Genomic DNA, 13731 nt, shown 5'->3' with positions numbered 1-13731 from the left:
TTAAAAGCTTGAACATAGCCTGGAAATTTAAGGAGGAAAAAATACCAGTAGTTCAGTACTACTTTAAAAACACGGAGTAAGGTGAAAAACTGCTTTGACCGGGGCAGAAATGGAGAGTGGTACGTATAGCAGTGCCCTCTCCCATTTGAATCTTGAAGAACACTCTCACCATTGTGTTCTGTGTGGTGAGGACACCTTTCAGGCCTGAAGGATATATATATACAGAGCCCACTGGGAAGTTTGGGGAAGCTTGCGGAAGCTTGCTTCGGGGATCTGCTCCTGTAACTCCCCAGTGCTCCACAGGAGGGCAACAGAGTGCGCAAAATGGATTCATTCTTGAGCAGGGTTGGGCCACGAGGAGGGTGAGCAGGGTTCCTCCAAGGTCTCCAAGGGTGATGTGCCCTGCTGACAGTGGGGCACCTCGGAAAGGCATGCTGTAGAGTCATGAGCTTAATTATTTATGATGCTGGACAATTTCTTGGAACTTTCAGACAGAACATGCATGCCCAACTCATGAATCATAGCTCAAGTCATCATTAGTATCTACCACGCTATGGACTTGTGCCCTATTCGCGGGTATCTCTCACAGCTTTCCCCTGCCCCTGTGCGTCTCTGGAACAGGGTTTATCTCTGAGGAAATGGTGCCTTTCTAGAAAGAGATAAATTTGCTTCTGGGTATGAACTTAATCCCTATAAGTTAAGTTTCCAAGTCTGTGGATTGATAGCAAACATACACATACATCCTGTTCTTATTCATTGGAAAACAAAGTTCAAAAGTGATTCAAAACTGCCAGTTAAAAAATTTGCCTAATGTTCATTTTACCATATAAGAATCCTGCTCATTCCTACATAATGTACTCCCCCTTACCTGTCCAACCCTGGTTTTACTTTTCCCAGCTTGCGTTTTCTGCCACATTTAGAGAACTCACCTCAGTGTCCCCTGACATATAGTATGCTCAATCCCAGCCTTAGTTTTTCTCTGATTTTCTACTTCCCTGAACTATCCTTTCCCAAGAGTGATTTTTCTCCTAATTCTTTAAGGCCCAGCTCTGGTTCCCTCATTCCAATAGACCTTCCAGGTGTGATTCTTATCGGGGTCTTTCTCTTCTCTGGTGCCTGTTGGTCTTCTGTGTGATATTATGTACAAACTGTGCAAAAATGCTTTCGTGCTATGACTACCATACACTGCCTGAGTTGTGTGTTGATGGCAGTGATGCCTTTGAACCCCTTTGTGCCTAATAAATAGCTAGACCGACTTTGTGATTGGTTGATCCCTAAAGTTTGCTTTTCTTTGGATTATCTTTTAATCTATCGGTTCATCTCTTCTGTTCGGCAGGTCAAAAAAATTCCAGTCCTTTATTGAGAGCTGTTTGGTAAAGAATCACAGCCAGCGACCAGCAACAGAACAACTGATGAAGCATCCATTTATACGAGACCAACCTAACGAAAGACAGGTCCGCATTCAGCTCAAGGACCATATTGACAGAACAAAGAAGAAGCGAGGAGAGAAAGGTGAGACACACGTTTGTATTTCAGCGAGGGAAACAAAAGACCGAGTGAGTCATGGGCTCTTGAGGTATTGGAAGGTCGGTGGGGATTTCAAATAGGCCTGCATTGTTCTTTAGTGTGAAGGGCTGCCTCTGAGATCACAGCCTGCGGGCAACACTAGGGGGGAGGCTGCTGAAATGGAATCTTTCGTGAAAGAATAGAACCTCGGGAAATATTACCTTTTCCAGGCACTGAACAAAAAGTCATGTTGAGTGATACTATGAAGTGGTTTAATACGACAAGTGATTTTCTTAATTCAAATGAATATTCATGTTTCGAAGACTCAACATCTACAGAAGACAAGCAACCTTAAAAAAATAAACCCATCTAGTTGACATTTTTCGGTACTGGTACTCTTCACCATTTAAGTTTTCGTACTCTGAGACTCATTTCTAATTTAGTTATTTGGAAGTCAGAATGACTTTTATTACAGTCAAAGCGATATAAAAGAAGTTGCCAAGCTGCTATATGGAACGTCACATTTTCTTCTTTATAGATTCAAAAACTCTTTTCTCTTATGACTCTAGCTGTTAGACTCTACTACCTTTTCACTGCATCACTGGAAAAGACATGAGTCAAAACTTGGGGCCCTGGGACTGTGCCAAAGTTGTTTGAATAGAGACGCAAAATTCCTTAACTAGCATCCTGACCAAGGTGAAAACTCATGTGGTCTGGGGCAGGTTTTATGACTTAGCTGGGTAGGAAGGTAGGGGAGGTTGAGGATGGGAAGGAAAGGGGGGGAGGCAGAGAACAGACAAGGTGAGAGCTCCCTGGTGGGAGGAGGAGGGGGCAGCTGGCCAGGCTGACAGTGAGGGGGCGATAGAGGGCTGGCCAGGTGAGCACTGAGCATGCGGGGGCCGGGCAGGTAGAGAGCAGAGGGGGAGGCCAGGGACCGAGGGTGGGAGGTACATGGTGATGTGCTTGGCTCCACTTCTGTACTCTCCGTCTTTCTCCTCTTTTCTTCACGATCCAGACGGAACGGGGAGGGTGGTGGGCAGCACAGAAGAGAGGGTGCACTCCTTTTATTTGAACTTCGCCTCTTCTTTGCCTCTGCAGTTAATATCTTCAGGTGGCAAGGTATGAGCAGGGTCCTAGGGGTGGGGTGGTGAGCCCTGTAGGGGTCAGGACTGGGCAGAGGTAAGCTCAGCAGAAGCTAAGGGAGGAGAAATCCTCGGTGAAGCTTCAAGGGAAGAGTTCCTTCTTTGCAGCCGGCCTCAGGGACGCAGGAAAATGTGTGATCAGGTTAGACTCAGGAACGGGAGGTTATGAAGCTAATCCAAAAAGGAGGCTCATCTTCAGTCGTTAGCGGCTGGAGACGGATGACGTATCAATCAGGGCCCAAGGAGTTGGGAGGGCAGCCCAAGCTGGAGGAACTAAGCTGGAGAGAAATAGATGAGTCGGGTCAAAAAGTGCCGGAACTGATTTTTCAACTGCTACTTATTGATAGTGGTCTTGGGCCCCTCCATGAAGTCAGACTTTTAAAGGGAAGAGTGTAGTGTTAATCCACTATACTCCAATATGAAATAAATAGTTTAAAAAATAAAAAATTTTAAAAATAAAGATAAAGGGAATAGTTTAGGGCAGTGTGTCAGACATGCAGCCCATTAAAGGCCAACTTTTCTAAAAAGAAAATTTATTTTCCTGTAGGTGTATAGAATAGGTTAAGTACTCGGACTCTTCTTTTCAGACTCAAATTCTGAGTTCAAATTCTACTTCTACCCCTTAATGGTTATGTGAACTTCACCCCAGTTTTCTCATCTTTAAAATAGGAATGGGGGTATAATAATAATTAGTATTGTCTGGCATTTTTACAAAGATTAAATGAGATGATACATGTAAACTGCTTGACACAATGCCTGGCACATAGATGTACTGAATAAATGTAAGCTATCCTTATTTAGACAATTCTTATTGACCTACAGTTTTTCAGTACCGTTCAGGGTTACTTTCTGAGATCATGTGACCTCTGCCTCTGACCTGTGAGTAAGAGTGGGTAAAGCTTGTGCCTTGGATTGCTTTCACATTTGGGGGGCACAAACTCTAGAATGTGACTTAGAACTCAACCACCCCATGAAAACAGACTATTTTTAATGTGTTCCCTCTCTGCAGGGTAAAGAGTAAGATCCTTGGGAGAAGGCTTACTCGAGAGTTGCATGATGATTTAAGGAACCTCATTCTGTTTAGGCTTCGAGCCACCAGCAACCTTCTTTTTTGTCTGCTCCCCAAGAAGGAGTGTTGCTCAAAATGAGACTTCATTCCAGTTGCTCGGTTTGATTAAATGACTTAACTTGCTCCTTCTAATATTTTTTCATTCTCTTAGTAGCTCTAAGACCATCTTCTGGTAGAATCAAAAATTTTTAATGTGCATTGCTTTGTGATTTTTTTAACCCGATATTATTTTTTCCTTCAGATATGTTGATACATTGCTAATTTAAGCCACTAATATAAAAGCAATCACGCTGGATTCTGGTGAAGTGTTATAGTTGAGGAGATTGACAAATGAAATTTTTACCCTAGAGAGGAGAAATAATTAGATTAATTGTGTGCTTCTTTTCCTTGCTATAATTTACTTTACTAGATAAAATTTCTGCATTTTACTTTGAACTCTGTTGATTCATTTAAGGAAAGTTTGGAATGTTAAACTTGCAATGTGGAATACTGAAACACTTTATGAAGGTTCTTTACATTTTCATAAAATAATACTTTTTAAAAAGTAGCCTGAAAACTTCATACTTATCTAAACATGTGAAGCTAATTTTTACATGGTTTTTAAAAATACTCTTGAAGTCATCGTGCTATGGCTTCCTTTCATCATCCCTTTAATGGCTAAATAGTATGGAAAGCAAAATGTGTTTATGATCAAATTTCATAGTTCTCATCATGTGACTGCTGCCTCCTGGTGGTAACATAACCAAATTGCAATTTCAGTTTCTTTTCGGGGGTGTACAAATGTCTTAAAAGTTGTAATTACTAACACATAGCTATCAAGGGATGATAGCCCTGTGACAACCTCCCTGCTTAAAATGAAAAGCTCCTCCAAAGTCTCCCCATTGCCTACGGAAAAGTCCTCAGCATGGTATATATAAAGATCATTAAGCTATATCAGACCTGCTGGGCTTTCTCACTCCATCTGCTTTCTCACACCAGCCACTCACAACTCAGTATTTCCTGAACATTCATGCACTATAATACTGTTAGCCTTACTCAGGTGGTTATGTTGCTTAGAATGCCCCTTTCCCAGCACTTTCAGCTGCCATCTGCCTAAAAAAGGGCTACTGATCTTCCAAGGTCCAGCTCATTTCTTCCTCAAAGACTTCACTGTTCCCTTCCCCCATTATGACCCATGGACTTAGCTGCTTTTTTGTCTGATATCTCATTGCTTTTTTTATGTAATTCTATTTAGTATATAATGTGTTGGAAAGAATGCTAATTATAAAGTTGGAAAAATTCTGGATTGAATTCTGAATCCAAATCTCAGATTTATTAGTCATATTACTAAACTGCTTATAATCTTTGCTTGCAAAACGGGTATTATGTTAAAGGATTGTTATGAGAAGTACATGAGAGAACATAAGTATCTAGCATAGTGACCAGCATGGGCGATACCCAATAAAAATTAGTTCTCTTTCTTCATAATCATGGAGATTCTGATTATTTACTTATCTATCTTGACCATTAGATTCTAATCTCCTCCGAAGCAAAGACTCGATCTTGTTCGTTATGGCATGTTAACTTGCTTAATATATTAGGGAATTAAATGAATGTCCCCAGTGGGTCAATCAAAACACATTTAACTATATTTTTAATAGCACACGTTGTCAAAAGTTTCTGTCTGGTATTAAGATATCTAAAGGCAATTTGTGAGTCTATGTAAGTCATAATAAAATTCCTACGTAAAAAATGATTACTCCTTGTCAGTAAGTTAACAGTGGCCCAATAAAAGATTGGGTTAGGTGGTCCTATAAGGGGAGTTAACACAAACTGAAGAGTTATGTTTCAGCTCCTTGTCTTCACTTTTATGTGAATGCCAGGCATTAGGGAGAGAATCTAGAGTCGGCTGGGGCAGTCTTGGATGTTAATTCCACGTGCTTAAATCTAGCTGGTGGGCACTGTTGGATCACAAGTCAGGAGGCCTGGAGCCTGTCCCAGGTCAGCATTAAGGACAACTCTTTGGGCCTCAGTTTACTTATACATAAAATGAGGGCATGAGCTTTACCGAGCTGTAGCATCTTTTTGCACACTAATATTCTGTGGGTCTCTCTTTAGATGAGACGGAGTATGAGTACAGCGGGAGTGAGGAAGAAGAGGAGGAGAATGACTCAGGAGAGCCCAGGTAGGCGAGCAAGAGCTATCTTCTCAGTTTCACATTTTGCACTGTGGTTGTGTGAAATTCACGTCCTTTTGATTTATAGGTTCATTTTTAAGAATCCAGCAGGGTGGTCTTATTTAATTTATTGCCCACAAATGTACTCATTAATTTGGGAAAATTTCCCTAGGCAGACTCTTACAAGAACATGGAAATCAGGATATTCTTTATCTTGTCTTTCAAGATTTATTTCCTTGTTTCCTCACCTGTGTAACATGTAGAATGGGTAGGAGGCAATTATCTGGGTAATACAGGTCTAAAAGTGCCTAAAACTGCAACTCTCTGGAGACCAAAGTGGTATTTTTGGACTTGAGTTATCCAGTCCATTACTTCATACCTTTGAGACATTTAGGTGGCCACTGTCCTCGTCACGTGGCGTGTGTTTTCAACACAGCCTAATCCAAGAGGAAACAGTTTCCAGGAAATCAGATTACACTCTAGAGGTGAACCCTAAATAGAAACGTCCACTCCCATTCCTGTTGTCATACGTTGGCCCCCAGAATCAAGTGCTGCTTTACTAGCGTCATCCCTATGTGTTGAATTTCACTTGACTTTGATTCTGACTTTCTTCTAGTCTGTGTTCATAAGTAATTAATGCCAGTGTGCTCACACTGCCAGGATTTCTCTTTTGTAAGAGAATTCAGCTCATGGCAGTTTGGTGAACAAGGGGCGTGGGCATGCACACCAGGGCGGATGCACTGTACATGTGAAGTGAGATTGCTGGGGGAAATGCACAAAGCAGAAGGATCACTGGGGTATATGGGTCCCCATCCTCTAGCCATCCAAGGAAGGGACCCAGTACTCAATAAGGAGCAGTTCTTGTACGACTGAGGCAGAGCTTCTGAACCAGGGAAGGGGCCAGTTCAGCCACTGCTGCTAGAACAAGCTAGTGCACTCCTTTTTCTGAGCTATTTCAGACCTGCCAAGCTGGATTAGTGCTAAAACTACTGGAAGAGGATGGGATTGAGGTTACAGGGCCATCAGTTTTTCTCTCTTCACCTGTTACGGGAATTTTCAAGGTCAAAGACTGAAAGAGAAGTCTTTCCTTCTATCTGGACACTTAATATGTTTTCTTCCCCTCATTTAGCTGCATAAATATGGTGACTGCCAAGTAGTGACGTGGAAAATGAACATTCCTGTAAAGCAAAGGACCAAATGCCTTGTTTTCAGAGTCGTACGCTATTTTTCCAAAGCTCACCCAGACAGACATGTCAGCCCTTCTGATCACTCTCCACGGAGCTGAGAACCTCACCTTAACTAACACTTGCTAAACCGCATGTTTGGAGTCACTGAGTGGATGACCTAGCCATCTCTTCACATTTCTATAATTGTCACATGTCTTTATATCACATAGAAGATTATGTTCCAAGTCCTGTTTTCTGGACACATCTAATTAATTTTCATGAAATCCTGTAAAATAGAAAGGGATAGTGGTTATCTCATTATAGAAATGAGGTAACAGCCCAACAGTAGCAATCGGCTTACACACGGAGTTAATGATTCAGTCAGTAATACATCTCGGGTCGCCTGACATTGATTCAACATCAGTTAATATTAATGGATCGTCCTCATGTGCATGGGAAGCTGGGTTCCCTAAGCCCCACCACCTTTGCACAGACCATGTGGCCTGAGTAGATAAGCCCCTCCTTTGGGGGGTTGTTTAAGGTTCTACACAAAGGCTGTTGGTTTTAAAGGAGGCGTATTAGTAGAATCCAAGCACTGTCTATGAACCACGCCTTTTGATGTCATTTTATGGCAGTATCTCACATAGCACACTACCCACTCTCCAAGACAGAATGATCCCCTTGTCAACCACCAAACCTGCTCCTCCCCTTTCATTCCCCATCCCAGTTTGCGTCACCACCACAGCCCAGACGCCAAGAAAAAACCTGCAAGTCATCCCTCACTCCACACATTAGATCCATCAACAGGTTTCATTGACTCTCTCCCCAGATGCCTCCTCCATCCCCACCTCCCCGACCTGGTTAGTCTCTGCCCCAGAGCCACTGTAGTAGCAGCCCAGCTGGTGACCCTGCTTGCCCTTGTACCCACTGCAGAACATCATTTATTCAGCTGCTAAACAAAGCTGATCGTGTTACTCTCCTGTTAACAAGCTTTCCACGTGTGGCTTCCCCAGCCTCATTCTTTTACCCTCTGCTCTGTCTCTGACTTCCTCTTGTACCCCTCTCCCTCTCATTTGCTCTGCTCTGGGAAGACTGCCTGGGCTTCAGACCCTCAAAGAGGCCACCCCTGTTGCCACGACAAGCCTCTAAACTTGCTTTTCCTTCTGCCTGAAAGGTTCTTCCCCTACCTCCTCGTGTGACGGACTCTGCATCATTTGGGGCCTATCTCCACTATCAGCTTCTGGGAGAGGTCTTCCCCGATCACCCCATCTCAAGCAGAACCCTCATCCTAGCCCCAGTGCCTTGCCACTGTCCGTTTTAAACTCTTACACTTTTTTGTCTTCTGTAGAGCCTATTAATATCTGAAATTATGTTATTTGTAATACTTTATCTGCCTGTCTAATTATTTGCCTGTCTCTCTTCCCCACAAGAAAATAACTAGAGGGAGAATTTGTTTAGCTACTGCTGTATCCACTAGAGCCTATTATAGTGCCTGCCGCATAGTAGGTACTCAGTAATTATTTAATGGATTTATTTCAAGGGGAAGCTGCCAGAAAGATTAAAAGGGCCAGGTCTGTATGAGTAAGTAGGAACCATGTCCCTCCTCCTTGCTGGGCTGCAGAACCAAGGAGTCTGTAGCTTTGTGCTGTTCAAGGAGGTGATGTGGGTGAAGACGATGTACCCATCCAAGTAGAGCAAGCTCGCTCACCGCTCCAGATTATTCATTTTTATTCGCTGGCTTAGCTCTTGCCTTTCTTAAAAGTGAAAATAAGCTGGCCTGGGGCTCAGGGCTTGCGTACTCACTACAGCTTTTAGAAATAGAGGGCGAGGGCGTGGTGTGGACGGTCCGGGAGAGAGGTGATGACTTCAGGCATGTGACATCTCTGCGGCGATGGAGCGGCACAGGCATGCAGTAGTCACACTGAAGGCGAGGCTGGACGCGCGTCTGTCACGTGGACGCTGTTTCTTTTGGGGGGTGAGCAGTGGAATTAACGGAGGGTCTGAGAGCCCGTGCTTGAGCATGTGGCCTCTTTCCCCGCAGGTGGGTGAGGTACCCGCCTGGCTCGCCTCCGCCGGGACCCCCGGTAGCGATGGCCCCGCCCTGAGCGGGAGCCTGATCTGTCTGTCTCTCCTGCCGCGCAGCTCCATTCTGAACCTGCCCGGCGAGTCGACGCTGCGGCGGGACTTTCTGAGGCTCCAGCTGGCCAACAAGGAGCGGTCTGAGGCCCTGCGGCGGCAGCAGCTGGAGCAGCAGCAGCGGGAGAACGAGGAGCACAAGCGGCAGCTGCTGGCGGAGCGCCAGAAGCGCATCGAGGAGCAGAAAGAGCAGCGCCGGCGGCTGGAGGAGGTGAGGACCCGCTCGGCCGCCTCTGCGACCCGCCCCTTGTGGCTGCGGCCCCCTTCCTGGGTGTCCGCCGTGGCCCGGGGTTCCTCCCGTGAGGTCGAGGCCATAGCCTGCTTGGAGCGCACACAGCTGAACTGCAAAGGAGGCTGCAGCCAGGCGCTCTTACAGGCGGGGGACTTCCCTTGCTGGGGGTGGTGTGACCTTGGCGTGGTCACATCAGGAAAGCAGGTGAAGGCTGCAGCCCCTTCACGTCTTGCTCAGGTATCACCTTCTTAGTGAGGCTTCCTTGACCCCCTCACTTAAAATCACAGCCCCTCTCTACATCATGTCCTGTCGCTCTTCCCTGCTTAATTGTTTTTATATAGCTCTTATCACCTTCACACGTGTGTACTTCATGTACTTTCGTATATCTGTCTCTCCGCACTAGAATGTAAGCTCCCCGAGGACGGAAGATTCTTTCATCCCTATGTACCTCTACATCGTGTATCTAGACATTAGTGTCTAAAACAGTGACCATCACACAGTAGGCACCTCCTAAATATTTGTGGAATGAATGAACTAATATACAAGTGAATGAGTCAGTGACCAAGAGGTGAAGTATAGGTGTTGACTAGACCACAGTGAGTAGGCAGAGAAGCGAGACGTCAAATATGGAAAAGCAGGGCCTGCCTATTGCTCCTCCTTTGTTACTCCTCTGAACACTGAAGAAAGCATTTCCCGAGTCCTTCCACGCACGCCTTGGTACCCAGGGCCTGTCCCGTAGCTAGTGGGCAAGACTTGCCTTCACCAATAGGTGTGCTGTCATCTGTGTGGGAACCCGTAGCGCCAGCCACACTTTCCTGCATGGCTTACCCTGGGCCAGGCTCTCACCCGTGTGGTCTTACGGACGTTTATTAAAGCCTCTTTCCCAGAACTTTGGTCCAGGGCCTCCTTCCTCTGCCAGATAAATCAAAACCTCTAGGCAATTAGGAAACTGAGAGACCATAGCTGTTGGGGAAGTTGGATGGCAGATGAAAGCTTCACTAACGGCATGGTAATGGGGCAGTAATTTTACAGTTCTCCCAAACACCATCTTGCCCCTCATTAACGGTTTACAGCAATTCATTTGCTCTGTCAGGTGGCCACTGCAGTTAGAGGGTGGTGAATTGCAGGCTCCAGGAGCGGTTTCCTTTTTAAATCGTACATCCAGGTCCAGCCTTCCCGGATCAGTGAGAGCTTCCGTTCCAGTTTGCAATAAATCCCATCAACCTCGTTATGTCCCTAGAGTATTAGTATGCAGACCGGCAGCAGTCATACCCAACAGTTACAATTACTGAGTGACTTCTGTGTGCCAAATACCGGGTGAGGTGCTTTGCTTACACCCAGGATGTCACCGCTATCGTGGATTTGTGTATATCCATGATTTCTCGCGCAAAGTGTGCATATCTCCATTTAACAAAGAGGAAACTGAGGTTCAGAGAGGGGAAGAAATTGGTCCCACGTCACAGAGCCAGTACGTACAAAGCCAGGATTCACACCCAGGTCTCCCTTCTCCCAAGGGCCATGTGGGCCCTGATGCACTAAGGGTAGATACGTAATCAGAGCCGTGAACTGTGATCCTCAGAACTGAACCTTGTAAGCGTCTGCAAACAGCAGTAGGCAAATGAAGGACTTTCCAATCTAAGTAAGTCAGTCTAGGATGTTGTCGGAGGGACGAATGCTCAGCCCATAAAAGGTTTGAAGGTCACCTACCATCCTGTATTCTCAGAATTACACTATAGTAGACGGAGGCATTGTAGTGCTGAGGGGGCAGAAGCCTTCAAAGGCGCAGGCAAAGGCAGGGTGAAGGGAGGTGGGTGGTAATTAGCCAGCTCTCAGAAGTAAAGTACAAAGTGTAGGAGTTGGAGGTGCCTGCCTCACCTCCGGTTACTCTCCTGGGCACGAATTGAGATTCTCAGACAGGTCCTTGCAGCTGTGCCTCGGTGTCGTTTCCTCCCGCCCACCCAGGCCGGCTGCAGCCTCTTGGACTGGCCCCCAGCCCAGCGCTGCACTGTTTCCTTCGGTCTCTCGGGTCTCCTGAGGACCGTGGCCTCTGCTCTGGATCCAAGGCTTACTCCTTTTAACTTCTGATCAAGCCTCTCTCCGCAGCCAGTACCCTCTCAGGCTCTGCCCCCCAGCCCTGCCTTTCCTGCTGCTTTCCTGATTTGTGGTTTATTCCTTCCAAGAGCATTTCCCGAGGCCCTCGCCTCATTGGAGCATCATGCCCTGGAAATCTGGACCATTTGCCTTTCCCCTGTCTGGCTAATGAGCTCCTTGCCTGGTGATTTGCTACACTTAGTTTCAGGCTAAAAGCATTTACCGAGGGCTTCCCTGGTGGCGCAGTGGTTGAGAGTCAGCCTGCCGATGCAGGGGACACAGGTTTGTGCCCCGGTCCGGGAAGATCCCACATGCCGCGGAGCGGCTGGGCCCATGAGCCATGGCCGCTGAGCCTGCGCGTCCGGAGCCTGTGCTCCGCAACGGGAGAGGCCACAGCAGTGAGAGGCCCGCGTACCACAAAAAAAAAAAAAAAAAAAAGCATTTACCGAGTAACCCTAGAAAATCCCCTTGTCATCCCATAAAACGTTTAACATACCAGAGAATGCAAACACGTGTACACAGACACACAAGCACACTCTTATATGAATTTCCTTCTATTTTTTCTTTTTTTTTTTTTTTTTAATTTTAACACAAGAACTCTTGGCCTTTGAACCTAGATCCTCAGTTGGTACAGTCTTTTCAGAGGATACATTGTATTGTTTTGGTTTTCTTTTTTTAGATTTTCTTCCTCTTGTACCTGGTTTGATCTATTTAAACATTATATGTTTTTTTTTTCATCAAGTTGCTTGACTAACAATTTCTAACAGTTAGGAAGCACTTAACCATAAGACAGGTACTCTGTTCAGTACTTCATGTGAATTGTCTCATTTAATCCTCACAAAAACCCCCAGTCTAAAGATAAAGCAGCTGGGTCTCAGAGAGGTTAACAACTTGCTAACGGTCACACAGCTTGAGACAAAACGAGGTTTCAAACCCAGCAGGTTGTACTCCAGAGCCCAGCCACTGTCGCTGCATCTGTCCTGCCTCTCCCCCAGCAAGCCAGAGTCAGTGTGCTTTTCCATAGTCTTCATCTGGCCTCTGCTTCTGTGGTCTCTTACACTGAGAATTTAAGGATTTCTGAGCAAGGTCAAAGAAGCTGCACTGGGGGGGGGCTCATCTTTGAGCTGGATTCTGGCTCTCAGGCTCGCAGTCAGAGCTCCTGCCAAGGCCTCCTCGTGTCTGTTCTTTGGCTGCATTTTCTGGAGCCTCTATCTTGGATGCTTTCAGGCTCAGTGGGGCACAGGCATCTAGTGGGGCACACCCTCTATGTCCCCACCCCACGGGCACAGAAGGCGTGCATGGAGACACGTTGCTCTAGGCATCCATGTGCATGCGCCCTAGCTTCTCACCAGAAGCAGGAATGCTTGTGACCACAGGGCATCAAGAGATTTTATCCACTTTATCTTTTGATCCTTTATCTTGCTTCTATTGCGCAATACAGAAAAAAAGAAATACTGAATACTCAGATGACTATAAGTTCTGAACCCCTAAGTAATGACTGTCCCCGCCGCCCGGCATTCCTCTCCCGCCTCCGGTCCTGCTGGATCCCATCCACGTCTGCTGCCCTGGCCTGTGGTGACCACTTCTGTTTCTGATGTTGAGTAGGAACTTCACTACATTGTCACGTAGAAACAGTTAAAGCCGGTAGTTAGGCTTGTGAACTTCGCTTCATTGTGAGCCAGGTGGCCTTGTGTAGGCATCCTGGGAAATACATTCCCTTTTCCAAATAAAGGCCCTTCAGACACCCCTTTGGTGACCCAAGGCTGTGTAGGTTGTAGCCTCTGACTTCCTCAGTGATCTCAGATGTCACCTCCGACCAGAATTTCTAAGGAATCCCTGTCTGCCCTTTGCTATTTATAGGCAACCATGTGGTTTTGGCTAGGTTCTAAACCAGGATCTGTATATTCTTAGGACTTTGTACACTGAATGTAGTCATTTACCAGTTTCATGAAAAGGACGTGGCTTCAGGCCAATTAAATGGTAGGTACACGACACCGCTTTTGACCAATGATAAAGTACAATTTATAACTAAGTTCCAAGAATCGGATTAAACCCAGCTAAGATGAATAAGTCCATCAATAGTGAGAAGAAGTACATAGAGGGCTTCTTCTATTTTTATTCAGTTCAGTAGAAGTTTCTGGCACTTGGCCTAGTCAATGCACAACTTGTTTTACTCTCCATCACAGAGTTAGGGTCCAGGAATCAGGACCCTGAGGTGCTGGGGCACCTACTCT

General features: G+C 45.8%; 1 protein-coding gene across 1 annotated transcript in view; it reads left to right on the top strand.

Moving 5' to 3' along the window:
• TNIK (TRAF2 and NCK interacting kinase) overlaps positions 1 to 13731 on the top strand; it is a 169070-nt gene that overhangs the window by 62513 nt on the left and 92826 nt on the right. The window contains exons 8-10 of the mRNA XM_060150000.1: positions 1337 to 1512; positions 5815 to 5881; positions 9181 to 9385. Coding sequence (XP_060005983.1) covers positions 1337 to 1512; positions 5815 to 5881; positions 9181 to 9385 — 448 coding nt within the window. The remainder of the gene's footprint in view (positions 1 to 1336; positions 1513 to 5814; positions 5882 to 9180; positions 9386 to 13731) is intronic.

This window comes from Lagenorhynchus albirostris, chromosome 5 (assembly GCF_949774975.1).
Source record: "Lagenorhynchus albirostris chromosome 5, mLagAlb1.1, whole genome shotgun sequence".
NCBI classification, from domain to species: Eukaryota; Metazoa; Chordata; class Mammalia; order Artiodactyla; family Delphinidae; genus Lagenorhynchus; species Lagenorhynchus albirostris.
Note: the sequence above shows the minus strand (reverse complement) of the source record. Positions and strands in the feature narration are given on the sequence as shown.